This window comes from Caenorhabditis elegans, chromosome V (genome assembly GCF_000002985.6).
Source record: "Caenorhabditis elegans chromosome V".
Lineage (NCBI taxonomy): Eukaryota > Metazoa > Nematoda > Chromadorea > Rhabditida > Rhabditidae > Caenorhabditis > Caenorhabditis elegans.
Window position 1 is genome coordinate 7,928,765 of NC_003283.11, and position 25,932 is coordinate 7,954,696.

The 25,932-nt window shown below is 32.6% G+C and overlaps 7 protein-coding genes, 2 non-coding genes and 2 pseudogenes across 12 annotated transcripts; 2 read left to right on the top strand and 9 right to left on the bottom strand.

Moving 5' to 3' along the window:
- Window positions 1–195: 195 nt before the first annotated feature.
- Window positions 196–1,652, top strand: srsx-5 (G-protein coupled receptors family 1 profile domain-containing protein; the record flags this gene model as incomplete). Its single annotated transcript, NM_072637.3, has 3 exons — window positions 196–334; window positions 725–1,329; window positions 1,373–1,652. 3 exons carry the CDS (start codon window positions 196–198, stop codon window positions 1,571–1,573), a joined length of 945 nt encoding a protein of 314 aa, NP_505038.2. The 3' UTR covers window positions 1,574–1,652.
- On the bottom strand, window positions 1,048–1,197 carry Y97E10B.14. Its single transcript, NR_069042.1, has one exon. It is a non-coding gene; the product is annotated as an Unclassified non-coding RNA Y97E10B.14 (non-coding RNA).
- On the bottom strand, window positions 1,273–1,418 carry Y97E10B.13. The gene has a single exon (NR_069043.1). It is a non-coding gene; the product is annotated as an Unclassified non-coding RNA Y97E10B.13 (non-coding RNA).
- Window positions 1,653–1,710: 58 nt separating the features above from the next.
- ncx-10 (Sodium/calcium exchanger membrane region domain-containing protein) lies at window positions 1,711–4,334 on the bottom strand (the record flags this gene model as incomplete). Of its 2 annotated transcripts, NM_001373058.1 has the most annotated exons (10): window positions 1,711–1,829; window positions 1,892–2,312; window positions 2,362–2,909; window positions 2,999–3,106; window positions 3,155–3,250; window positions 3,296–3,398; window positions 3,444–3,623; window positions 3,750–3,881; window positions 3,959–4,139; window positions 4,261–4,334. In NM_001373058.1, the coding sequence occupies 8 exons, from the start codon at window positions 3,828–3,830 to the stop codon at window positions 1,711–1,713; spliced, it is 1,656 nt and encodes a 551-aa protein (NP_001360010.1). The 2 variants fall into 2 exon arrangements, with proteins under 2 accessions (NP_001360010.1, NP_001256094.1); NM_001269165.1 differs by lacking the exon at window positions 4,261–4,334 and having other exon boundaries at window positions 3,959–4,258.
- A 1,358-nt stretch (window positions 4,335–5,692) lies between these two features.
- On the bottom strand, window positions 5,693–6,349 carry srsx-4 (annotated as a pseudogene). Its single transcript has 3 exons — window positions 6,214–6,349; window positions 5,918–6,091; window positions 5,693–5,871 (listed from the first exon to the last, which is right to left on the bottom strand). Coding segments are annotated over exons 1-3 (489 nt in total).
- A 1,030-nt stretch (window positions 6,350–7,379) lies between these two features.
- srsx-3 (G-protein coupled receptors family 1 profile domain-containing protein) lies at window positions 7,380–8,488 on the bottom strand (the record flags this gene model as incomplete). The annotated part of the gene is made up of 4 exons (NM_072640.1): window positions 7,380–7,729; window positions 7,771–8,009; window positions 8,054–8,261; window positions 8,353–8,488. The coding sequence occupies 4 exons, from the start codon at window positions 8,486–8,488 to the stop codon at window positions 7,380–7,382; spliced, it is 933 nt and encodes a 310-aa protein (NP_505041.1).
- Window positions 8,489–9,840: 1,352 nt separating this feature from the next.
- srt-53 (Serpentine Receptor, class T) lies at window positions 9,841–11,635 on the bottom strand (the record flags this gene model as incomplete). Its single annotated transcript, NM_072641.4, has 6 exons — window positions 11,482–11,635; window positions 11,330–11,432; window positions 10,501–10,970; window positions 10,297–10,426; window positions 10,113–10,192; window positions 9,841–10,065 (listed from the first exon to the last, which is right to left on the bottom strand). The coding sequence occupies exons 1-6, from the start codon at window positions 11,617–11,619 to the stop codon at window positions 9,841–9,843; spliced, it is 1,146 nt and encodes a 381-aa protein (NP_505042.3). The 5' UTR covers window positions 11,620–11,635.
- A 3,468-nt stretch (window positions 11,636–15,103) lies between these two features.
- On the top strand, window positions 15,104–18,093 carry gtnt-52 (Glycosyltransferase family 92 protein; the record flags this gene model as incomplete). Its single annotated transcript, NM_072642.3, has 10 exons — window positions 15,104–15,227; window positions 15,271–15,360; window positions 15,859–16,005; window positions 16,064–16,169; window positions 16,229–16,341; window positions 16,616–16,694; window positions 16,738–16,869; window positions 16,920–17,135; window positions 17,477–17,614; window positions 17,683–18,093. Exons 1-10 carry the CDS (start codon window positions 15,115–15,117, stop codon window positions 18,091–18,093), a joined length of 1,545 nt encoding a protein of 514 aa, NP_505043.2. The 5' UTR covers window positions 15,104–15,114.
- Window positions 18,094–18,464: 371 nt separating this feature from the next.
- Window positions 18,465–19,851, bottom strand: F26D11.4 (annotated as a pseudogene). Its single transcript has 5 exons — window positions 19,530–19,851; window positions 19,231–19,416; window positions 19,069–19,184; window positions 18,929–19,008; window positions 18,465–18,769 (listed from the first exon to the last, which is right to left on the bottom strand). Coding segments are annotated over exons 1-5 (1,009 nt in total).
- A 2,978-nt stretch (window positions 19,852–22,829) lies between these two features.
- On the bottom strand, window positions 22,830–24,191 carry clec-216 (C-type lectin domain-containing protein; the record flags this gene model as incomplete). The annotated part of the gene is made up of 4 exons (NM_072645.3): window positions 22,830–23,073; window positions 23,115–23,227; window positions 23,272–23,463; window positions 23,918–24,191. The coding sequence occupies 4 exons, from the start codon at window positions 24,189–24,191 to the stop codon at window positions 22,861–22,863; spliced, it is 792 nt and encodes a 263-aa protein (NP_505046.1). The 3' UTR covers window positions 22,830–22,860.
- Window positions 24,192–24,397: 206 nt separating this feature from the next.
- On the bottom strand, window positions 24,398–25,888 carry F26D11.13 (Protein containing ALS2cr12 (ALS2CR12) signature; the record flags this gene model as incomplete). Its single annotated transcript, NM_001129459.3, has 3 exons — window positions 24,398–24,928; window positions 25,109–25,483; window positions 25,790–25,888. 3 exons carry the CDS (start codon window positions 25,886–25,888, stop codon window positions 24,590–24,592), a joined length of 813 nt encoding a protein of 270 aa, NP_001122931.2. The 3' UTR covers window positions 24,398–24,589.
- Between the last annotated feature and the right edge of the window lie 44 nt (window positions 25,889–25,932).

A 25,932-nucleotide genomic window follows, 5' to 3' on the forward strand; every position in this document is an offset into this window, starting at 1 on the left:
ATTGAAGATCACATCATGCAGGCCTCCATTCAATTCGAGACACCCATCATCCTTATAAATACCTAAGTTCTTAGATAATACTTCTGTCACAATACTTCATAATTTTATAAACGAAAGGATACGTGCAATCCGCACCCACGTTTGTCCGCAATTCTATACAAGGAATCTAATCTGTACTGAGAAAATAACTTCGGTATGGCTCTGTCTACTCTTCAGTTAATAAATCAGATTTTCATTGCCTCTGAAATTTTATTTTTTAATATTTTTGGACTATTTGGGAACGTCAACTTTATTGTACTTACGGCTACTAAAAACAAGCTGAAGTCGAAGTCATGTAAGTTTTAATTCGTGAAAAAAAACGCAATGAGAATATTATCGGAATAGTGGGATGCTCCCTAAGCTAGGCTATTCGGCTAATAGAATCTTGTGCCCTGTAAAAATCAAATTACAGTTGCCAAAAAATTTTTAATTTGTCAGTAACAAAAATATTTTCAAATTTTCACTGTGACTCTGTGAGTTCATATTAGATTTTTTTTTTTCTTGTAAACTGATTTAATTCGGGTCTGAATAGTGTTTATCAGGTTTTACGTCAGAAAAGTAAAAATACTATACAATGGCCGATATAGAGCAAATCACTTCCAATTTATTTCGTTTATTAGTTTCCACATCAACTAAAAGTTTAAGAGAAGTTCTGTAATAGGGAATATATCTGAGAATATTACAGCTTATTTGCAATGTGCATTGTGTTTTTCTCACATCATTTGCTTACTCTTTGAGCTTCCAAACGCTGGATTATTGTTCACTGGCATTCAACTGAAACGCAATGAATGCTTCTCTGCAATTTCAATATATGTTTTCTTCATTTGTGCGCAAGCAGTAATCATCCTGATGATGACAATTGACATATTCGTTATAATTTTCCTGCCAACTTTCTACCGAACTATTACCACGTGGAAGTATCTTACTGGAATGCTCACTATCCCAGTTTTCTATTCGTCTGGAATTGTTGCCTGGGGATTTATATTGATGGATGATGAGATCGTAATGTTCTGTAACCCGCCACTTGCGCTCTATCCCACAGTGTCCCGGTTCTGGACATTTTCTAACGTCGTTATAAATACAATAACGCTGATTTTGTTTATCAGCTTAATTTTGGTATTTTATTACAAAGGAAAAACACAGAAAAGTGATACCAGGAAAATCATGAAGCGGCTGAAAGTATCAATTATGTTTTTCATTTTCACCTGGTATATCGGATTGTTAGCCGCTGATTTGTTTGTCGCTCTTGGTTTCACTGGACCAACTTTAATATTTATGATGAGTAATTTGGTAAGAACGTGGTTTATTAGGCAATAACAAGATAATAATTCAGGTTTTCTTCGTACTAATCTCCTATTCTCAGTTTTTCTATATTGTCATTTGGAGATCCCCAGACTATCGTAACGCGTTTCTGGAATCGTGGAGCTGTATTCCATGCTGTCGCAAGCTGCACAAGATCTACAAGAAATCTACAAAAGTATCAGCTACAGGACATTCTCAACAAGTGCATTCAATAGTTTCATCAGCAAATTAAATGATTTTATTCAAATCAAGCACACATTTTTCCAGTATTCAAACTTTTTTAAACTCTCTATTGATACCCGTAATATTAAACAATTGAGAGTATTGAATAAATATGACATTTTAGAAGTTGATTCGAGTAACGAAAAACTAGTTCCATTCCAATGTGTGAGTCTCCGATAGAAGTACAAATATAAGAAAAGCTACAAAAACTGTGAGAAGTGCAACTGCATGTGGCCATCGAACCTTGAACCTTTGAACAAATATTGCTGAAATTCGATTATTGAAGATAATGTGATATATATATATATCTATAGGTTAAAAAACAAACCGATAAGGGAAGTGAATAGAGAAATCGCCAAAAATAGCATGAGAAGACGATAGACCGGTGTTATGATAAGATCAATTTGTTTTCCTTGCAAACATGCGATTGTGAATGGGAGACCAAATCCAATAAGGAGATCTGAAATATAAGTGGTTATTTTTATTTGACAGGGCCTCGAGTACAACTTACTAAAAAGTGGTCCTCCGATCGCAGCTGCCATCGCCATTTTAGGGAATCCTTGTTTCACAACAGCTACGTCAGAAACAATATCTCCAATGCAATTACTCCACGCCATGATGGTTAAACCAAGAATTTCCTGTGAGACTCCAGTCGCCACGCCGATCATTGTGATGACATTGATGATTTCAGAAGAAATTGTATAAATCCAGGCAATTGACATCAAAAATCCTAAGTATGAATACACTTCCTAAAGTATAGTTTTAGAAAAATGAAGCAATAAAACAAGATAAAAATACCCGGTAATACTTTTGCTCCCTGTCAAGCGGAGTGAACCTGAGAGCAAGAAGACTCAATATTATTGAAATGAGTAACCCATACAACCAAAGGCCTGGGCTTCCATGAAATGGTGATTTGGCAGATATTTGAACAGCAAAAAGGGCAAGCTGGATGGAGCAGAAACAATGAATTATCAGAATTGGCTTTGACCATGGCATTTCGTTGGAAGGAATTGTCAATTTCAAAAAGAAAGTTGGAATAACGGCTACAACAGTGATGAACCTAGAGAAATAGTTCATCTCGTAAAATTCATCGTTTCCAGGCCAAGGTCTCAAGTGGTTTCGGACATCTCGGACCCATTCCCAGGATTTCCAAGTTTTTGGTTGAATTTCCTCCACGTCAGTAAATGCGAGACTAGCTTCGTCATAAGATTTGTAGACGTGACGATGAGCATAGTGAAACTCTGCCTCAACACCTTCATCATCACTCGTTTCATCGACAAGTCCGTCTTCCAATGAATCTTCTTTTCCATCGAGAAAGTTTTTGACATTGTTGGTCATTGAAGAGACTGTAGTTATATGAATAATTAACAATGAATGAAAAACAAATATTTGCTTAGATGGCTTTCTGAATCAAACAATTAAGTTATCCACTCACTTTTGTTATTAGCGAAAAAGTTGATCACGTGAGCATAATCCATGAAAAATCCAATAAATGTGGAAATTTTGTGGGTGTGATGGTTCATCGCACTTTCTTTTCTAGCATCTGAAACGTATTCGTGTAAAATTTCAGAAATTAAGTTTTTCAGCTTACTTTCAATTTTTTCGTGCCTCGCTCTTTTCCTCCGTTTGGAGTTTAGCCGCATCAAAATCACGGAGACTACATATGCAGCATACAAACCAAGAAAAGCTGAAATTTTTTAATTGTTCAATTTCTTGAAATATCGAAGCTTACTGAGAGGCATCCAAATCTCTACATGGTTGAATGTGAGAAACCAAATTGCTAGAAATATATCCGCAATAATGAAGAAGACAATATCACGAATAGTTGCAAGAATCTAAAAGTGAAACTTGTATATTGGAAACGTTTACAATTAACCTACCGCAATTCGAAACGATTTTGTGAGAATAATTGCCGACAAGACTACTGTAGTGACAAAAATTCCTCCGCCAATAATATCCCCAATTGCAAGATCAGCTTTCGGTTTTGGTGTTGTGATTACTGAAGCAATGCTTCCAAATACATCTGGAGCACCGTTTCCGAACGCCAGAAATGTAACACCCTAAATTTTTGAAATTCAAAAATACTAGACAATTGAACAATCTAATTTTCTGTATTTAGGTTTAAAAAAAAAATTATGTTATATGGAAACTTCTTGGCTCAGAACAATTCAAACTTGTTTACTCACCGCAATAGATTCACTAATTTTCAAATGTCGAACTATTCCGGCAATTGAAGGAGAGAAAAAGTCATCAGCTACCACAGTCATTACAACGAACAAGAAGAGCAAATATATAATGCTGATAATTATTAAGATGATCTGAAATAAATAGTTTACGATTGTTAAAAAATAACTCAGTCCGTTTGCATACAACGTTGAATTTTTTTTTCACTTACCCGTATTGATCTGCTGTGCTCACATTTGATATATTCCGACCACTGAAGATAACCACCACCTTCACAAGCATCTTTATTACATTTAATGTATGCACATGTATCTTCTCGAGTCCAATGTTTTTGAATCAAGCACTCATCTTGTGAACAAAGCTCGTCAGTTAACACAAGCCGAGATGCATTTCTAGGTGTATTTGAATTAGTAAGATAAGGTTGAAATAGTTGGCCAAGTTGTGCTCCCGAGTTATCAATCAGAAGCAGTAAGCAGGTAAGAACAACAAAAAAAGTTTTTGGTTTTGGCATACCTGAAAAAGAAACAGTTGATAAGCGGGTATTTATATTGTGCTTCAACGCATTGAAAGGATGTAATGTTGCCAATAAACAAATGGAACAGTAAAAAAAGGTTGAGCACAAGTTTAAATGAAGGGAAACTAACCTAGGGTATACTGTATCGCACCCATTAAAATAGAGGGGAGGGGGCACCTGATGAGTTTTCGTTTTTCACCTAGACCTCGAGAACGCGGAGCAAACTAAATTTGTTTAGAAAAGCGATTAATTTGAACCGTAGGGCACAGATGCCCACTTTTTAATGATAGCTCGAGAAGAAAAAGTTTGTTGGGCACAAATGGAAAGTAAGTTATTAGAGGAAAAAAGAGGAGGATTGTTGAACTTTAGTTGTTGTGAAGTCTAAAAACGAAATCAAATAGTCAAATAAAAGTATCTCCAATACGATTTTGACTGATTATCGAAACATTAAAATAGCGGAAAACTATTTCTAATATTTCCAGATGTACATAATGTAATTCCTATAAAAACTACGGTACCAAGTTGCAAAAGTTGGTAGTACTTCTTGGCAGTGTGCCAGGAAGTCAACTTTTTTCAAATTGTCTAAACTTTTTTATGTACTGTAACAATTATTACTTCGTGTCATTCACATTAGAACCATTTTATTAAAATTTAAAGCTAAATTTTTTCCTATTTTTTAAACGATTCAGGCCAATCTTAGTTTCGCAAAACGAAAATTCATATTTCGAATAGTAGGCTAGTTGTTCATATTTTATTGACTTTTGGGTGTGGAAATTATCTTCTAGAACTTGGATTTGCTTTAATTTGTAAAGTCAATGATTAGGTAATTGAAGTTAATTAACCGAGTTTTGGAAAAACATCTGAATAAAGAGTTTGCTCGAATATGGGATCAAACCCGTTTTTTTCGGATTTATGGACAATTCCTAGTAACTAGTCTTAATGATGACCTATGTATATTAAAAAAATACCCCTCTCACCCAGTTGTAACACCGAATCATGTCGTTATATAACTTTTGCGCGACCATATCCATAGATATTATTACATTTATATAATAGAACACTTCCTGATAATGGTGTCAGGTTTATCCCGGTCCACTTTTGGTCTCACTTGGTTTTTCAAAGGATTTGAAAATTCCCAAATTTTGTGAAATGGATAAAAATAAGATCAAGTGAAGTCACTCTTTTAGAATGAATGCCGTTCGATCTTCCGATTTTTTGATTGTCTACTACATTTTTCGCGGAACATCAAACATCGGGATGTAAAATTAAATGTTGGTCTATCTGATTAAACGCCTCTGCAACTGTGTAGTTGATATCATTTAACTTTTCCAAGTTTTCTTATAAATTTGCACAATTGGTGCCTTTTTGCAATGTTGAAAGAACAAGAAAACTACATTCAAAATAGATGTTTATTCGTGTAAATGCAGTAAATTAAAATCTTGATAGGCCATATGTAGAAGTTGCTGTTGACACTTTTGTAGATCTCTCGAGCCATTTCTTAAATCTTGAGTCTTTGAACCACTTAAACGCGTATACCATGAAAAAACAATCACAAACAGAAACTTTAAAACTTTTCATGTGTTTTCGAGTATCACTTCTCTCCTTTCGACCTGCATGTTTCGCTGTTTTTTAGTATTTTAGGTCTAACTGTTTTACCTCTATGGTGAAAAACAGCAATTAAGAACAAGAAACGAATGATAGTTACAGTATTCATGAAAACATTTGACATAGACCACCATCTGCTGACTATTGGATGAAGTCGAATTGGTGGATTACAGAAGAGTATAACTTCATCATCAAACCTTGAAAAATTGAACAATTGGCTAAATGCTAAATTTAATTTCATCACTATTGACATTTTGCACCATTTCAAAAGTCATTATAAAATTGAATCTCTAGTTGGAAGTTTGATCAGCACACATTTGTATAGTTCATCACTTTATTAAACTCACCTGTTTTTGAACGCAACTGGGGTTTGAAGAAAGTCAAACAAAGTATATTTACATTTCCGAGCTGTCCAAGAATATTGAAAATGACTATTTCAGTTGATATGAAGATGTTCTTACTAAATTGAACTATGTAATTCATTCTGGATAACTTTGAATTTTTCAATAAAGTTTATATATACAAGTTACCAAATGTATGGGATAAAACGTTAGGTATATCTCGAGATCAAAATTTATCCTCCAATCTGGAAACTACAAGTAAAATGGTTTCGAACTTCGTAATAAAAAATGCTGCCTAATCCTTGGATACATAATATTTTATAGCTAAAATGCTAAAACAGTGTGACACATCGGATTTCATTTAGAAAGAATAATGACCGACTAAGAAGTCAATTTTATCACATGATATTATTTGTTTCTGTGTGGTATTCTTTCAAAAAAAAAAAACAGAGCATAGTTCAGTTTTTGAAGATTACTCCTAACAATAAGTAAAGCTTTAGTCGTTTAGGGAAATGCTGCATAACCATAAATTACGTGAGTTTTCAGTTTGCAATAAATTAATCTTTAGGTAGGAGCACATTTACACAAACTACACTGTGCACAACCCTGGGCACATTTCTTAAATAAGATTGTCTTGAAAAAAGACATCTGTTACAAAAATTACAAAGACACCTGCATGAAAGCACACTTTCTGCTTTGTTGTTCTTGTTATTTTTCCATTACAGCCGATACAGCATTATTTAGAATTACTAAATTTTTCACAATAAACTACAAATTGGCTGAAAAGTTGTACAGCAAAAATTGTAGCAATGGAAATGAGTTGTCCTTCAATTTATAATAACAGAATGAGTATATTTTCGAATATTAATATGTTTTATTTGTTCTGAATTATTAGATTTTTTAGAGACAAAAGATCAAGGAATGTCCCTCAAAAAATATTTGCAAGAGAACTATTTTTTTAAATTATGGGACGTAATATACACTTAAATATTAATAAATTGAAAAACTACAATTTTTTATTTGTGTGCATTATAGAGATAGATAAAACTTTTGCAGTTTGGCTCAATCATCCATCGATGAAATTTTCAAAAAATGCTTTTAAAATATTAAATCGAGCCCGGTTTATTCAGATTTTAGAAATTATGTAAATAAGTAAATAAATTGTAAAGTTTTTATTGTTTGCTTGAATCCATCACAGAGACCGCAGTTGTAACTTTTGAAGTTTTTTCCAACCATCCTTTTGATTTCATGCTTTTCACACATCCCAGGAAACTCCACATCTCTACAAACGCAATTCGATATTCGGATGATCTCCAGAGCATTACATAAAATGGTTGAGTATAGCAGAGAAGTGCGAAGAAAACCATATTGCTTTGGAAAAACACAAGAACAGATCCGGTCATTCCGATTGCAACAAACAAATCGACACCGAGAGTACACATGTACCAAGAGAAAACGAATACAACCACGGAAACTTTCAAACGTTTCATCAGTTTTCTTGTGTCGCTTTTTTGTTTCTTTCCTGAAATATTGATTTTTCTCATGATCTGGTAATTCACATACCTCTAAAATGAAAAGTAATTATTAAGAACAGAAACAGGCAGAGAGTGATTGAATTGAGAGCAACATTAGACATTGACCACCATCTACTGACAACTGGATGAAGACTGATCGGTGGATTACAGAAGATCACCAATTCATCATCCATTTTCACAAAACCCCACGCAACTGTGAATGCTGAATAGACAAAAGGTATGAATAACATCATAGCCGTGTAAGTTGTGTTTTCAATCCGACGGTAGCTGAAAAGAAAACGGTTTTAGGAAGCATGTTCATAAAAACAAACAAAGTGGTGAAGAAGACAATAATGAAAAGATCGACGACCAGCATGAGCATTATTACAGCTTGAGCACAGATAAAGAATATGTAAAGCGATATTGCCGGAAAGCAAATGTTGCGTCTGAGCTGGATTCCAGTGAACAGAAGAACGGCATTTGGTAGTTCGAAGAGCAGACAAAATATGTGGGATACGCTTAGAGCACACTGGATATAATCTAAAAATTATGAACTTCACGAGATGAGAATCTCTTTAAAATAAGAAAGTAAAAATGGCGTTTTATTGTTATTTAAATATTTATTACTTACAAGATTTAGATCGTAATGCAGGTTTGATGTATGTCAGACATAGAAAATTGATATTTCCAAACAGTCCAAGAACATTGAAAACGACGATTTCCGTTGAGATACAAATCTGGTTAATCATTGCCACAGTCGAGCTCATTCCGAAAAATATGTATTCTTATGGTCTTAGAACAAGTTTTTAGCACGTATACCCGGAAATTTGTCTTACCGTTTGTTTAAAAACGATTCGAAATTTGTTCTGTTAGACAATTTGAAATGGTAATATTTGTAAAAAGTTGTGACGAAATGTCAAGAATAGACTACACAACTCGCGATTATCAAATTTGTTAACGTATTCATTGAATGATGTCGCTTTCAATTGAAAAATTGCGTACGAGCATTTTTCAAAACTTACTTGAATTACGCGATAACGAGTCTTGCAGTCAAAAATCTTAGAGATGAGTTCGAATAAAAAAAAATTTCTGCTACTTTATATAGGAACTATTCTCTTTTGTATTGTCTGATAAAAAAAAATCGCCAGACAAATATAATAATCTTCATTTAAAACCTTCCTTTTAGTATTGTGTTAAGGGATTTGGAAAACAAAAGTCTGAGATCTGCTTGAATGCGCGTTGTCACTTCAATTGTATAAGATTGGGAATCTTCAAGGCATATTTTGATTCTAGCTCACACATGAATTCGATATTTGAAAAATGAAAAACGAAAAATGAGTAAAGTAAAGTTTGAGTGCACAATAATTTCACGGGTGCACGGACTATTCTAAATCGACACGTAACTCTATCAACAATGAGTCCAAATTGGTTGTGTTTTCTCACGGTGATGCATGGAGTATTTTCATGCAGGTTCATGTTAATTTGAGACTATTTCATGTTAATTTGAGACTATTTCAAATTTCGTAACTTCACAACATGATTATTTGAACTAGAAACTTGTAATTCCCTATATAAAATGTGCGTTAGGTTTTTTAGGAGCTGACGTGAAATCAGAATATGCAATAGCTTTCTCGACCTGATAAGTTGTTGGAGAAGTTTGGGGGATCAGTTTGGGTAACATAAAAGAAAATATATAGTACTCGGTAATTGGTCAACTTTTCAATCCACTTTTACCCAAAAATATATCATGAATTCATTAAAATTTCTGCAGTACTGCTCGTCATTAAGTACGTAATACTCTAATAGAAGATATGAGACTAGTTTTTTAGGCTTAGTCTACAGTATTCCAATAGTATATAAGCTCTAAACATTTTGTGAATTAAAAAATCCAAGCATTCAGTTCAAATTTTCTATTCAATTTTTCAAGAGCGGTTGAAAAAAACACGATTAGCATGTTTCTATTAATTTGTTAATATAAAATTGTTATCGTATCAGATTTTTTGCATCATCACATAAACAAGGTTCATACAAAAAGCGTCAACAATTTATTCAGTTTTTATACCAGTGAGTGTAAGCCCGTTCATGTCTTCCTGCTTTTTTTCAATACAGTTAACGATTATTACTCGGGATCTTTTTTATTATTATTATTATAGTTATTAATTTTCTGATGCTTCACTTCCACATTATTTGCCTCTCGTATCAGCTGTAGTCTAACTTGATATTCACTTTCATAATTTTTCGTCATTGTAATGTTTCCCAGAGTGTTAACGTTATGGTTCTGATTTGGTACCAACTGGATCAACCGATCGCCACTTTTTCGGATGAGATTTGATGACTTATTTTCCTACAAAACAATTAATTGAACATAAAACACGAAACATTATAGTTTACCTGAGAAGAAGGGTTCACGAAAACCAACAAAGCAGCGCGCACTTTTCGGTTGAAAATGAGATAGATTATGACGGGACAACCTAAAGGGTAATATGTTGGATTATGAAGAAAAAAAACATGATGATCATCTTTGAAAATTGAACTTATTAATTATTTATTCTACTCATTCATACGCATAACAAACCTTGAGCCAACTGCCAAAGATATTGTGAAATAATTGTCAAGAACTTTGGAACTTCAATAAATTGCATGACTACATAGAGAATTGATGCAGATAAATGTATCAAGCACAAAAGAAAAGCTTGCAAGAAAATCTGAAATTGAAGACATAAATAGATTAGCCACACACACATGATGACCTTTAGGATCATCTGATAGAATCACATACCTGACGCTGTCTGGCAGTTCTCTTTGGTCTGAAGCTCTTTCGAAATTGCCTCCGCACTTTAAAACAGAAAAACATGTAGAGGAAGCTCGTCAAGAAAACCAGCGAAAAATTATTAATAGTGTGTGGAATATTTGTGTATTCCTGGTAATGTCCTTTCATAGTGCGTGGATCGAAAAACCATGTCTGATGTTCGGCAGAAAATATGACTGGAGGAGTAAAGAATGCAAAGAATAAGCCATAGAGAACAGGTGCCATGAGCACAGCACAAGTCTTCATTCCTCGGAAATATGTTTTCACCATCATAGGACACACCATATCAAGAATTCGGTTCAGTGCCAAAACAAGGCAGGTCAAGCAAGCACTGCACCAGAATCCTAACCCGATTGATCCGGATATGTAGATGAAGTTGGGGAAATCGCAATAAGATGCACCATGAATTTGGAGAAATCCAGTTGTGATTGAGTTGATCACTGAAATTTTTTGTGTAAGTTTGAAAAAAGAGAGAAAAACATTTTTTTCAAAATGTATATTTTCAATTGGCTGAAAAGTTATTATTCCTTTAATTCTTTAACAGTTGCAATTTTTAAATGAAAATTTTGAATTATTTGTTTGTTTGATTTGTATGATCCATTGGATTTTCGTATCTTCTACTTTCTCAGTATGTATTTTATTTCAAAGATCCGCAAAAATGCTTTCGATTTTTTATCAATCATCGGATTAGTTTATCTAATATTTCACATAATAGTTCAAAATTTTCTCATATTCTAGCCATAAATTCATAATTGGCCGAATAACACTGTCTGGTAAAATTATTATTTTAAAAACTCACAAATAGCTCCAATGTCGAAGAGCCCCAAGAAAAACATGATTTTGAAACATGCTTGAAAATGTGACTGCTTATAGAATACCATCACTGTGGGTACATACAACATCTGAAAAATATTTGTTTCTTCAATAATTAAAATGAAATCCAGAACTTACAATCACAATGATTCCGTAAACAATGTCCAAAGTACCGGCATACAAATTAATGTTTGGATTTGGCCATACCGGTTTGAAATCACTGCAGTTATAACCCGGAATGGACTCGGCATTTCCATAATATAGAAATTTATTCATTTTAATTAGAAATATCTGAAATTTAGAAATAAATTATTAATGAACTTTTAATATCGAGAAGATTGATGTAGAACAATATAGACGTGTCGAAAAAGAAGCTATTTAAACAATTTTCAGAGTCAAGGGGGTGGAGATTATAGTGAAATAAAGAAATTGTCTTAGACTTGGATAATCTTTGGATAGAAATAAAAATTCGTATTCTATAGCTGGACATGATTTAGGAAAAAAAAGGTGAAATAAGGAATTCGGAAGGAAGAAAAACAAAGATTCTTTAATTTTTTATGCTAATCTTTTGATTCTAGTTTTCATAGAATTTTGAGAAACACGGGATAGTAGTAGTAATAGTAAAAAACAAAGCACATCGCTTTATGATTTCTGGGTCTAAGTTTTTGATGCAGTTTCGAAAAGTCTCACTTAAAACTACTTGAAGAAGTAATCAAACATGATTAAAAACAATTTTTAACAAGTTTGTCTATATTCAGTGAAAGTTTTGGTAAATTGTAAACTTTTTAATAAAATTGGATTTTAGTAAACTGTGAACAATAGTATTTTTGCTCATTAACTGCTTAAAATGAAACAAAATTTCAAAATTATTTTTCCAACAACTTTTAAGGTTTTTTAATGAACATTGATGTTTAAGAGTATTCATCAATACACTTTTTCCCTGGCCATCAACAAACTCGGAATCAAGAAAACAAAAAGTATATGTATCAACCAAAACGTTGAAGTTAATGAATGAAAGAATAAAATGAGAAAACCTTTTCTTTGATGAGAATAAGAGTCCCTGACGGAAATTGTGTTGATGACTCAGTTTGGAAAAAAGCATCGGGGGACATCACTACTGCTATTTAATTTTGGGCTTTTTGCCAAAAGATGAGTAAAAACGAATGAAAAAGTCTTTCAGATGTATTTGACAGAAGATCTGAAATATAAAAATAAAATTTTCCAAGGAAAAATATAAAATTCTTTCTGTTTACATCTTACATCTTTCAACTTTTTCAAAGATCAGGTGAGTCTTGTAATCATAATTTCTAAAAATTCATTAAGAAAAAACACAAAAATGATTCTGATCTAGATCATTAACCCGAACCTATTTTCAAACCATCAAATGTGGTTTCTGGGAATATTGAAAAAGTACTTCAGAAAAAACTCGCAAACGCCAAACGAAGAAAAAAACATGAAGACGCCCGTTCCTAACTTAATTTGAAATTCTCACTGAAGTTTGATCAGAACGTAGAGTCTCACTATTTCTTGAATCAAACTTCTTAAAGTTTGGAGGAAATTTTCTAGTTTTAATATAGATAAATCAAAATGAAAATATATCCAAATTACACACAAAGCGAATAAAGTGATGTTGGTATATTCAAGTTTCCCCACATTAAGTTCCGGGTAAAAAATTTTTGCTACTGAAATTTTGAAAACTAATGACATTAATCATGATTTTCCAATTGAATATATTAAATTTTACAAAGAAAATCGAAAGTAAAACAACTGTAGATCATCAGTCATAAAAGTATGTATTCGGTTCTATAAATTAATCAATTATTTATGCATCTTTTTTTGACGTTTACGATAGACGTGCAAAATGTTGGCTGAATAATTGCAAAAATGCTCAAGTGGTCGGACTCCCACATCGGAATAATTTAAGATTTGTTTATTTTAGAAATAAATACTCTCTTTTATACTTATCGCATTGTTGGATAATGTTCAAATCAGATACAAGGATAATATTGGGTGTTTGGTGTACCAAAGGATGTGTCGTGGCTTTAAGAAATTTTGCAAATTTTCGGATAAAATGTTTATCCGTGTAGCTTTTTGTGGGCTGTCATTATTTCTGAGTACTTATTGGTCTGAAAATTGATGATACTATGATAATCTATCAAAAATCAAATCAAAATCTAGGATACTTGTGAAAATAAAATGGGAAAATGTTATTCAAATATTGATCATGAAGTTTTTAACAATGATTAATTCTTTTCAAAATTAATTATTCTAAATAAGTTTGAAAAAGTAATATTTTTTTCTGGGTTGGTGCTTTTTATACCATACTTTAATTCGTCATTTGAGTCATTTCGAATTTCGGAAGTTTTTTTTTTCAGATCAGAAGTTAGAAAACACATTCTATAACCCGAAAACAATTATTTTATACAAGGTGGAAGTTAGAGATGTAAACAACTTTTTAAAAATCAGTGTGGCAAGAGTAACAGTACCCGAAATACAGCTGTCGTAAGCTGAGAACCTCGGATCAATTAGAGACTTGGAAAATTCCAAATGAAAAAGTTAGCTTTCAATAAAATATAGTTTTGAACAAGGAAAGAATTCGAAAAACTGAGTGGTATTCAACAATTTCAGTGAAAAAGAATTTTGTAGGTTGGGAGGAAAAATACATCAACTTGTTTTTATGCATTTAGGTTTCTGACGTCCATTTCCGTAGACAAGAAAGATGTCAAAAAGGTTCCTAGTGAGCTTAATAGTCTGCACAAACTTGTTTTTTTTCTCGAATTACTGAACTTTTTGATATCTCACATTTCTCTCAGAATATCTGTCTGCAAGAAAAAAAGCGTAACAAGTTCCACCTACTATATTATAGAGGTCGGACATCCTCAAAGTATAAGCCATTGCTGGAAAAATAACATGTTAAGAAGAACGAGACCTCATATTTTCTAAAGAATTGCAAAAAAGTAATATTGGCATGCGATTTTATAAAGGCATTAAGAGAAGGAAGGGGAGGGAGTGTATCTGACGTCCCCATACTCATCCCAAGTGATTATGAGTTAATGAACTCAAAGAAAGTGTGAGAAAAACAGGGCAACTAGTAAATATTTAAAGTTATTTGATAAATTCAAGATTTAAATTCAAGTCTTAACGGGATTGTCTGCAACGTCAGATGCTCTATTGAAGATCATCCAATGATTTAAGTGATTCAATAAATAGTTTACGTCACGTATATCTTACTAAACAAATACAAAGATCGTTTGATGTTTCTGTATTCGCTTTTATTTTGTCTACAACAGAAATAAAGAAATGTAAATCACGTTCATAAAAAGGAACGAATGAAAAAAAACTTGCAACTCATAACACAAATTGGTTTACAGAGTTGTTTATTTATATTATAATTCACAAAAATGGAAGTAATACATAGGTTCCATAACAGGATGTTACAGAAGAAAAATATGCTATCAAGTTACATAAAATATTTGCAAACATGAGTAATAAAATGAAAAATTACAAAAATAAACACTTTTGAGTAACATTTTTCAATAAATCTCACTGCTTGTCAAGTTCAGTCTATGTTTCTATTTGTCAGGTAATGTGTTTTTAATGAATATAATCCTTGAAATTAATGCATAGTATTCATATTTCAAATTTATTTGATACATTTTCCAACTGTCCACAATTTGTCTAAAGATCAGATCTAGAATACAAGTTTGTAATATCTCAGTCTGCCAATCTAATGTAGTTTCCTTTGAGATGCGTAGCTTAGAATTCGAGAAAATGCGTCTATTATGCCGGCGGCCGAAGAAATGTGTCGTTTTGGTTTCCTGCATTTTAACTTTTGTATGGATTTTTGTAAGTATCATTGACCTGATATTTGGTTTAAAAACAACGTGAGTTAACATTTTGATAGAATGTTTGAAATGTGTTGTTCAGAGATTCACTATCCACAATCTCAAGTCAAAATAAAAAAAGAGAACTCAAAGCATTCATAACTTCTGCATATTATTATCCAACTTCAAAAAGGTTTGTAATGGGGAAGAAAAGTCCGAAAAATACGTCCTCATTTTCAGGCGGTAACATAATTTTAACCAAAAAGAATTTGAGCTTATTTCAAAATTTCAAAATTAAATTTATGCCATTCAAAAAAAATTCTTTGTCAGAGGTCATCACAATAAGTGCAGCTTCAGAAAATCTTTTTGAACTAGTTTAGGAATAGTCAATCCATCATATAACAACTTAAAAATTATTATTTCACTTAAAAATAATTGTAAAAGCTTGATTTTTATAAATTGATTTTTTTCGAAATATTGATTGAAAAATTTAAAAAATTTTACCCATGAGTTCATCTGGCAATAACTTTTAATGGAAGTAGGTGTGAATATGGGGAAAATATGACGGTAAAATGGTACATATGAATTTCAGCACATTATTTTCATTTCAATTTTTATTTTGTATTTTAAATTTCATGAAGATTAAAATTACAGCTAGAGTCACTGCAGGTCATAACAAATTTTTTTTCAGTTTGGGTGAGAATGCTTTGGCACTTGTTATGAGCATCAACTTGGTGAATGGCCCAAACGATCAGGCTCCAATACCAGCACCGGCAGAACTTGTAATATCAGCAATAAACTCAACTTCTAGTATTTTAGTGCAGACTCCATATTTCAGGCGAGTTCTTGTTATTTTTTCTAATCAATATTGCTGAAAATTCAATGATCTTTTTCAGAGTGACTCCGCACGAAGTATGCCAAATAATTACAATATTTGCCACAACACAACTACTGCCAAATGTAAAAAGTGTCAGTATGGTTGGGGAAAATGGAATGGTTGAGGTATGAAAATGAATAAAAAGAGGAGTGTCTTCTCAAGAATTATATTCTCTTTTTATCAGATTCCATTCAAAATACCTTCTTATGTGCAACGTGATGTTGTTGTCTGTACGTCACCGTTGTTTGTCAGTGAGCAGTGGCAAAATTTTTTGTTTGCAGCACATATTTATAGAAGGTAAGACTTTTTGTAGTAAAAATGCTTAGGTCTTTTGTGTAGCCATAACAATTTTTGTCTTTAACAAAAACACAAAAACATTAGGGAGCCTGAGCACGTGTTTGTCTCCCTTGGAAGCCTTAGGATTATTCAAAAGACTAGTATGTGAGAGATGAGATAGTTGTTGATTAAAATGAACATGAAAAGATAACGAGGAAAATTTGTTATTGATACTTCCTCAAAAATATAATGCAATCTAAACATACACCATTCAAAGTTTTTAAATTTTTTAAAGATTTGGAGCTCACATGAATCTGTACCTCATCAGTTCAGTCACATCATTTTATGAACTTATGAAAGAATATGAGAAGGAGGTGGGCGATTTCAGAATATATTTTTATGTTTTATTCTTTTTAGGGATATGTGACTATTCAACCTTGGGTTAAAGTGCACTTTCCAGGAGTTCCAAAAGAAATTGCAGATCCATATAATCAAATTGAATTTAGAAATCAAGCAGCTTCACAGACAGATTGTCTTTTACAATTTAAGGTAAAAAAAGTAACTTGAAGACAATTTTGAAACTCAAATAAAATTTCTAGGAGTCAGCGAGATTTATAACATTCTTGGATTTAGACGATGTTCTTATTCCAAGATTGGCTCCAACTTATGCAGAAGAATTTCAAAAATTGATGGATGGAAAGAAGAAACTTGCTTATATATTCTATCATAAGGAAAACTATGATGCAGTTACAACAAGATTTGGTTCAAAGTTCTCACTAAAAAAGATGTTTGGAAGTTTGGCATGCAAACACAAGGTAAATGAAAGTAATTATCAGGACGTGGGGGTTCAAATGGGGAAGAGACATATTATTAGACTTTCGTCTTTTAAAGATGAAGAACTATTCAAAATTAGCCAAATTTTCGTGTGAGTTCTCATAATGAAAGATGAATTAGGGATTATTTCGAGAGAGTCACAAAAAGTTCTTACTGCCTCCAACGCCTGCAATTTTTTTAAATATCTTTGAAAAATATGCAGAAAATGTTAAAACTCTCATTCAGTACATGAAAAGTTTTTCTGCTTATATTTTGGTTACACATAGGATAAATTAAAATTTTGATTTCTGGGAACTCTGCGCTAATCCTAGACATTATTTAGCGAGAAACTGGAAAAATTGTGGTCGATCCTAGAAGTCTCAACTACACTTGGATACATTTTCCGCCTATTCTGCCTAATGGATTAGAGAAATACGAAGTGAATGAAAATGTCATTACTCATTTGAAGACTATTTTCTGGGTAAGAATAGATAATGTGTGAATTTTAAGTTTCTGGAAAGTTTCTGAAAAAAAAAATCTAATTTTCAGAGCTCTGAACAAGATTCGAGAAGTAAACAATTAATTGAGCCCATGTATTTTGATAATTCAACTGCAAAAATAATATCAAGCAGGACGATTTTGAGCATTGAGGACGATCTTCGTAGAATGATGAGAAAGCCAAAACTTCGAGAGATATTCAAGAATCTTCCAAATATTCATTATTTCACTGATTTAATTGTCAAATGTTATAATGATCGATATTATAGGTATCATTATTCTGGAAGAATCGGAGAAATTAAATGCCCTGGACCACAGTTGTGTAGTTTTCAACAACATCCAAAAATCAAGTGTATGCATGTAAATGCAACTCATGATTCTATGGATACACTGTTTCCAATTACTTATTATTATGTGAAAGATATTCATTTTACCTCAAAAATTGGTTGTTATGCTCATTAGGCTGATTAAATGATTAAAAAAAATTGTAAAAGCAGTTGAAAGTAGCATTGTTTCCCATTGTTTCTCATTTCTACCGTAACTCGATTCCAGCCATTTCTCTAGCAAACCAAATTGTGAGAAAATGCTATTCTCCAGATTATATGCACGGCGGCAACGTAGGAGTAGTTAATCTTCAAGATAAGCTACGACTGCCTATTAGGAATGAAAGTAGTTTCCTTTGCTTCCCCTCTTGATAAAAGTCGAATTTGTGAAGTTTCTTTTTGTATATATTTTTTGGCCATCATAACTGCTTTAATAGTATATATTGCCAGTGCATTAGTAGATCCAAAAACACATTATAATCATTAATAAAACTAAAATTAGAATGCCTACTTTATTTGAAACTATTAACGATATTAATGTCTTCCATAAAATCATCTAGCAATTGATCTTTCTTTTTTTCTTCACGTCCAGATAAATATTGTTGATATCTTCAATTACACACAATGAAATCATTTACTTTTGTCACAATCATGCAACACAATTAAAAAGTTATATTATTTATCACTTTTCTTCCATGACAGTAACTCCACAAACCCAAGCTTTGATTTCCATACAACTAATATCCATGAACAAATTAGTGGTGGCAGCTGGAGCATTACTAAGATACATCATACAGTTGAAAACAATATCTTGGCTGAAATATTATACTTAAAATCAAAACAAGAATCAAGAAGAAAATAGACTTTGGAATGTGTGAGCGAAATGCGTAATATACAAAGTTTGAGTTACAAACAGAGGATATAAATACTAAAATTCACTTTCTTCCTGTTTTATTCTTATTTCGATTTCTTACTCGGTACGTCTTGTTGATTCTGTATACCACGCAGATTGTAAATAACTGTGATTAGATGATCCGTCGGCTATTTCGAATGCCTGAAAAAGAAAGATCATAACAATGCACATCGGAAATAATAATTAGTGGAAAAAACTAACAGTGGTACCATTTTTGCACTTTTTATCTAATGAGGCGAATTGAATTATTGGCTGGTTACATTCTCGATTCCGATGTCCAGAGAGCAAAACATATGGATGTAAATCCAAATTTTTATCTGAACTTAGTATAGGTCAATCATACAAAACAATTTACTGCTGTACTCTGGAGCCACATTCGTTCTTCTTCGTTATCGATTGTCATGAGACGAGCGTTTGATTGTTCACGACAATGTGCTCCAGCAGTAAGACTGTTAATAGGACAGTTGATAAACATGGCTTTGAGACAAACTGTTTCGTTTTGTCTTTTGAATAACGTCCAATTTTCCCCTTCAGGACACCTTCATTGCCCTAAAAAGGTTTTGTTTAAAATAATAAAGCCCCCGATTCCATTACTGTTCATAATTAAAAAGAGTTAGGATTTTTTGTCAGTTTCATATTTTCATTGTTCGCAGTTTACTTACGCAGCATGCAAATTCCGTCCTTTTCATTTTCCTCGTACTTTTTGATATCCTCCTGTGTTGCATCTTTGACATCAATGAATGAATTTAGACACACGACATCATTTTGAATTTTCGGACTTTCTGTGGTTTCTTCTATGTCATCAACTTTATTGCTGCTTGCTTCGAACCGTCGCTTGTGAAGATGTGATTTTCTCGAATCCACGAGAACATGGAAACAGCTCGCTACCAGGAGGAGTTTGAAGAGAATGAAGAGAATGCTCATCGAATGTAATGAAAACTGCTCCGAATTCTCGTTTTTATAATTTTTTTTTGCTGATATCATTGGGTTGTTAAAAAGTTATTAGTAATAAACTTCATGAGTGATTTGAGTGCATATAGGTCATATATTACTTTTTTATTATTTCGATCAAACATCTACATGAATGTGTGTAGTTTATCATAAATTTCGATTTTCATGATCAAAGAGTTATTACAATTTTATTCCAATACATGCACTTAAAATCTCGCTGCATTTGTTGCTTGGCAATCGAAATAACAACAATTTTGGTAATCTACTGTCAACTGACTCCAGGAATAACTACCAGCTTCAATTTCAATTATGAACTTGTTGCAATATTACTTAATTTTTCAATAATAGTTGAAAACTTTTCATAAACTCTGACAGAGGAAATGTTCGAATGCATTCCCATTTCAATATATGGTGAATTGTACATATATCGTCTGAATTGCCCGCGCATGTTGAAAACAAACAAAAATATTCTCAATTCAATTTTATTCGTTGAATATTAAAAACATAAAGAAGTTTGATAACATATGTATACTTACAAAACTCAAACTGATCGATCGAATTGTTCGCGAGTTTCTACTCAATATTGTATGTGAAATTTGGGACTACTTTCTCTTCTTCATACCATTCTAAGTAGAAGTTGGTTTGTTTCAATTTGCAGACAAGTTTTTCAAGGAAATAATGAAAAGTTAAAAAGTCTAAATATTATAAAAAAACAAACAAAAACCTCGTAAAAATCAGCAAAAATAATAGCAAGTTACTGTACATTGAATTGTGGAAGTTAATTATCTGGAAAAGTTTTGAACCGCATTAAAAATAATAAGAAATTTCGGGAATTTTTCCAATGTTTGTTCTACTGAAATCAATCATATCAGTAAAATAGAAGGAAATAACGAAAAAGTTCAAGAAGAAAAGAAGTTTTGATTTAAACGAAAACTGAACAAAAAACACATGGCACAGCACGGCCTCTCTCAATTTCATTTATTTCAAAATTCCTCTTTTTCTCTCACACTCTCTCACGTGAGATTGAAAATTGAATAATATATGTGTTTTTAAATTAAATTCAAAATATTGACGAAGAAACAACTTTGGTATAAATACTGATTTGTTAGGACCGATACCAAATGGTAATTTTTGGACATATTTGATCTCGTAGACAACGGCTCACTATTTCAGTTATCTTTAAAGTAATAAAAAATTCTTCAAAGTTTGGTACAGAGAAACTGAAGTAGTTACATTTGTAGAAACTTACATAACTTATAAACCTACCGTATTCCTATCGTACCCAATTACCGTATTTCCTCTATTAGTCTTGAATGCAAGACTAATTTTCAAATGACCCGTAGGGGTGCAAGACTAATAGAGTCCGCATGACTGATTTTCGATTGGTCCGTAGGGGTGCAATACTAATAGGGGTGCAAGACTAATAGGGGTGCAAGACTAATAGAGGAAAAACGGTATATTTTTTGTCGTACACTGATGGAAAACTGATGAGACTTTCCCGACAGGGTTCACAACCTGAGTTATTCATTGGAGGCCTCGGTTGTAGTCGGTTGCCGACTGTAAAGACGGGATCCCGTACGGGAAAAACAAAAAGTGACATATGAAAAAGGTATCAGACGGTATTAATCCATACTTTGTTATTTTTTGCTTCTTTGAGTTGATTGTGCAAACGGATAATTTCGAATACCTTCGTGGCTTCTCTATCTAAGTTTTTCAAAGCATTGAATCTTTACATAGCTTAAACTATGTATTTTGTGAGAATAGCCAAGTATTATGCACATAGAAAATGTTTCTTGTGTTATCAAGATTATTTTTGTAGTTTAAAGTTTCTTGATAGCTTTTCTGGTTACCGAGTTATATATTTTCAAAAGCGTTCACATCAACTATTATGCTTGCGGTTGTCCAAAAATTACAATCGCATTGTCTTAAAACTGAAGTTATTCAATCAGTTTTTGATCAAATCAGGTGATTGACATCTTAATCTCTTCCTTAGAGAATTTTGCAACTTTTGGTGATGTTGAATTTTTGATTATGTCTTGGTGCGTCTCGTAAAATTAGGAAAACCCGCCAAAAATTGTCGTTTTTTAACGATTTTTGGAGTTTTCAGGCCTAATTCTTGTTTTGAAGATGCCGACGTCAATTTTCATCAAAAAACCTTCATCAAAAACAGAAAATAATCATAAAAAAATTATCTACAAAATGATGGCTTTCAAATTTCAAATTTCTTTTTTCAAGGATCACTAGAGGTCCCAAAAAAAATCCATTTTTCGAGGTAGCCTTTTGTTTTTCCGTCTGCCGGCGTCGTGAACATCACTAACCTAGATATTTGCATAAAAATAGACACACTTAGTCTTAATTGACAATATATTAATAAAAAATTTAAAGATTTATCAGCGAATCGCCGGCTTTAAACAGTTTTGTCTGGAGAATCACTAATTTTGAACTTTCACATGTGGGCGTATTCATAGGTGATTTTCAATTTTGCCCTTTTTTCATATAATTTCTATGTGTTTGATCAGGCAGTTAGTAAATTTTTATTAGATTTTGTTCACTATCAGCCGTTTCCGGTCTATTTTACCGTTTTCAGTACAAATTCGGCTCAAAAAGCTCACTCTCTCGCCCATGAGAGACGCAGAGACAGTTCATCACGTCAATTTATTTATTTTTTGAAATGAAGAGAGGCCGTGGCACAGTAAAACTTTCGAGGTTAATCGATGATATGCCCAGCTTCCATCTTGAGTTTTCAATCAAATTTTGCTGTGTTTTTCTTGTTCATTTTTTATTAATAAAGCTGAGTCTAATTGTGACTACGATTCGTAACTGAACACTATTTTCAAAATGCCCATCGCCCCATCGCCTGCCCTGGTGTGGTTTTGTAACATTAACTACTCCAACCACTCCAAGGCTGATGGGATTTTCTCAAACGGCTGATAAATGTAGTCCAATTTTACTGTGAATTGGTTGCAACTGTTTTTTTTTCAAAAAAATTAGAGTTTTATTTGTGTATTTAGTAATTAAACAGTTTATCAAAACAAGAATAAATTATTTCATGACCGTGACTCCACAAAGCCAAGAATATATCTGTATTGGAATGACTCCCGGTATTGGATCGCATAGTTTGCTGGATATCAGCAAACTTTTCACAGAAATATCGGTTTGACGATAGCCAACGCAATCATCATCAGCAGCCTCGAGCCAATTATCAAATGAATAAAGATATGTGTAATTATTTGTTCCATCAGCTTCGAGGTATTTCTAAATTTAATATGATTGACATAAACTGGAAAGTAACAAACCGTTGTTCTATTGCTACACAATTCTTGATTCTGATTTGGATTTAATTTGCATTCTCGATTGCGGTGTCCAGCAATAAGCAAGGGTGCATCGTTGTGAAATATAATACCGAGCGCTGAAAATTTTTCAAAAGTTTTTTGCAGTCACGTTCTGGCATACTGTGCAACCACTCCCGTTCTTCATGGCTGGATATTGCCATGAGACGTCCGTCTGCTTCCTCTCGACAATATTTTTCAGCTGCATTTTTTCTCAATGGTGTACCATAATGACACCCATTCATGACTTTCAAGCAAACCGTTTCGTTTTGTCTTCTGAACATTCTCCAGTTTCCTTGTGGGCACTTTCCGTATTCTGTAAAATTCCATACGACAATCAGATGTTGATTTTTCAGTTTAAAATTTAATATTAAACTTTCCAGCAATTTTTAATTTTTTAATAAAGGATTGCATCCAACTATTTGCTTATCAGGTATGCCCTCACATTTGTTCCGTTTTTCAGTGTTTTCCAAATGAAACCAAACACATTCTTTTCAAAATTTACAAATAATTCAATTTATTATAAGTTTCAGTTTTGCTGATGGAAACTGAGAATCCGGAAAGATAAAGAAAATACGGCGTTTAAAATTAAAATGGGAAACGGTTTTGTGGGGTAGAGCTACTGACTTTTTCCATAAGACTTTTTTTAAAAATGAACTATCAATTTTTAGAAAAAATATAAAATTGTGAGCATAATAAAGCGTTGTAAGTTTTTCATTTTTCAAAAATCCTTATCCCCACGTTCAATACTTTAATGTCAAAAAACTTACGGAGCATGCAAATTTCGTCGGGTTCAATCTTTTCGTATTCAGCAATAGATTTATTTGTTGCGTCCGGCACATCCTCAAACACATTAAAATTCACGGGACCAGTATCTGAGAAACGTCTCAGGTGAGTTTCTTCGCTGTTTTCTTCTTTGAAGAAATTATCATAGTCATCCTCATCACTGCTGCTCTCTTCATCGTGCACATGTGTTCTTCTCGTATAAAAAAAATTGTAGAAGCAGCCTCCGAGAAGGAGTAGAATGAACAGATTGGAGCTCATTGAATGTAACGAAAATTGCTTCGAAATCTCGTTTTTATAAATTTTTTTCGGATTGTTAAAAAACTATTATTAGTAATAAACTATATGAGTGGTTTGAGTGCATATAGGTCATATATTACCTTTTTTATTATTTCGATCAAACATCTACTTGAATGTGTGTAGTTTACCATAAAATTCAAATGTCACGATCAAAAAGTAATTACATTTTTATTAGAATACAGGAAGATTAGGAGGTTCTCGAATTTTTTTGAAATTCATTTTTAATTGCTCTCATGCTTCTTTCAAAATCAAATGTGTTCCGAAAAAAAAAATTTTAAAAATTATTAATAGAACAATTCAAACACAAATTTAATTAAGAAATTATGTAATCCAACAACACTCTTCAATGATTGAGATTTTTAGTTTCTTCTAGCCAGCTTGCCAAAACTATTCTCAATTGCAGACATTTCGAAATTGTCCAACTCAACTTTTGGTAACGAGATTATCTGCGTACTCAAAGTATCAGTGATTGTCTTCACTTCCATAATAATTACAGAAGAGTTTTCAATTGGATTATCAGAGATTGACGCTTGGAATTTTCCGATTTCATTTCTCAGATCATAAGAAGTAGTCTTGATTTTTCGAGCAACTTCTTGAATGGTTTTGAGATTTTCTGAAGTGAATTCCGAAAATTGAATAATTGATTCAGCCGACTCATTGAGTGCATTTGTGGCATTTGTTGCATCTTTGTAACATTCCTGAAACAAGATCATCTTGAATTATGTAAAAGTTGATTGTTGTACAATTATTTAAATAAATTCCAATACATGTATGTTTAATAATTATCAACTTTTTCTTTTTTAAAATAAAAACTATTCTGCCCAATTTCCGGATTTGGCAACTAGACCCATTTTTCAAGCATATATTCTTAAACTCACTTTACACATATTGAAGTTTTTCTCGGGTGCTCTTCTTCCTTTCCTTATTCCGCTAGCGGCATCTCTCAATTTTCCAATAGAATTGATAACTTTCATTCCGTTTTCAGTCAACGATTTCACGTCGAGCAAACATTGACGCTGGGCTCGATCCTTCTCACTAGAATGAAGAATTATTTGATCATCAGTTTTGTATTTAAGAATCATATTGTTCAGAACAAGATTTTTTTGAATTTCAATTGTTTCTTCCTTTTCGCGATCAATTTCCAGTGCGTTGAATTTCTTCTCCATTGCCAAATTAGCATCCTCATAATTTTTGAATTCTTTGTCAGCCGCTAGTTTTCTCTGATTTATTAATTTTTCTTCGGTTGTAGAACTCTAAAAATGTTATAGTCAATCTTTCACAAAACTTTCAGAGTATCAATACTTTTATGCCAAAAATGCCACAAATAACAGAACAAGAGTCAAAAATTTAAGATTTTTCATAACTTTCAGTCACATTTTTGGTACATATATTGTCAAATGGGCATTTCTGTGGGATTGGCCCGTATTTAAATGCAAATTTGATACTCATGTATTCAGAATTTTAAACTATGTAGTACGTAGAAAAACATAGATGACTTTCAAATCTATGATAGGTGAAAAATGAGTAATTTTATTTTTTGAAAGTTCCAAAACACTCACATTCATGGCCTCTTCTTGCTCGATCAAAAGTTTTTTGAATAATTTCAACAAGAGAATGAGGAGAAAACAGGAGATAACTGAGAAAATGCAATCGAACATTTACGCTTAGCAAGCAAAGGAAGAAGTGTGGGAGTCGATTTCAA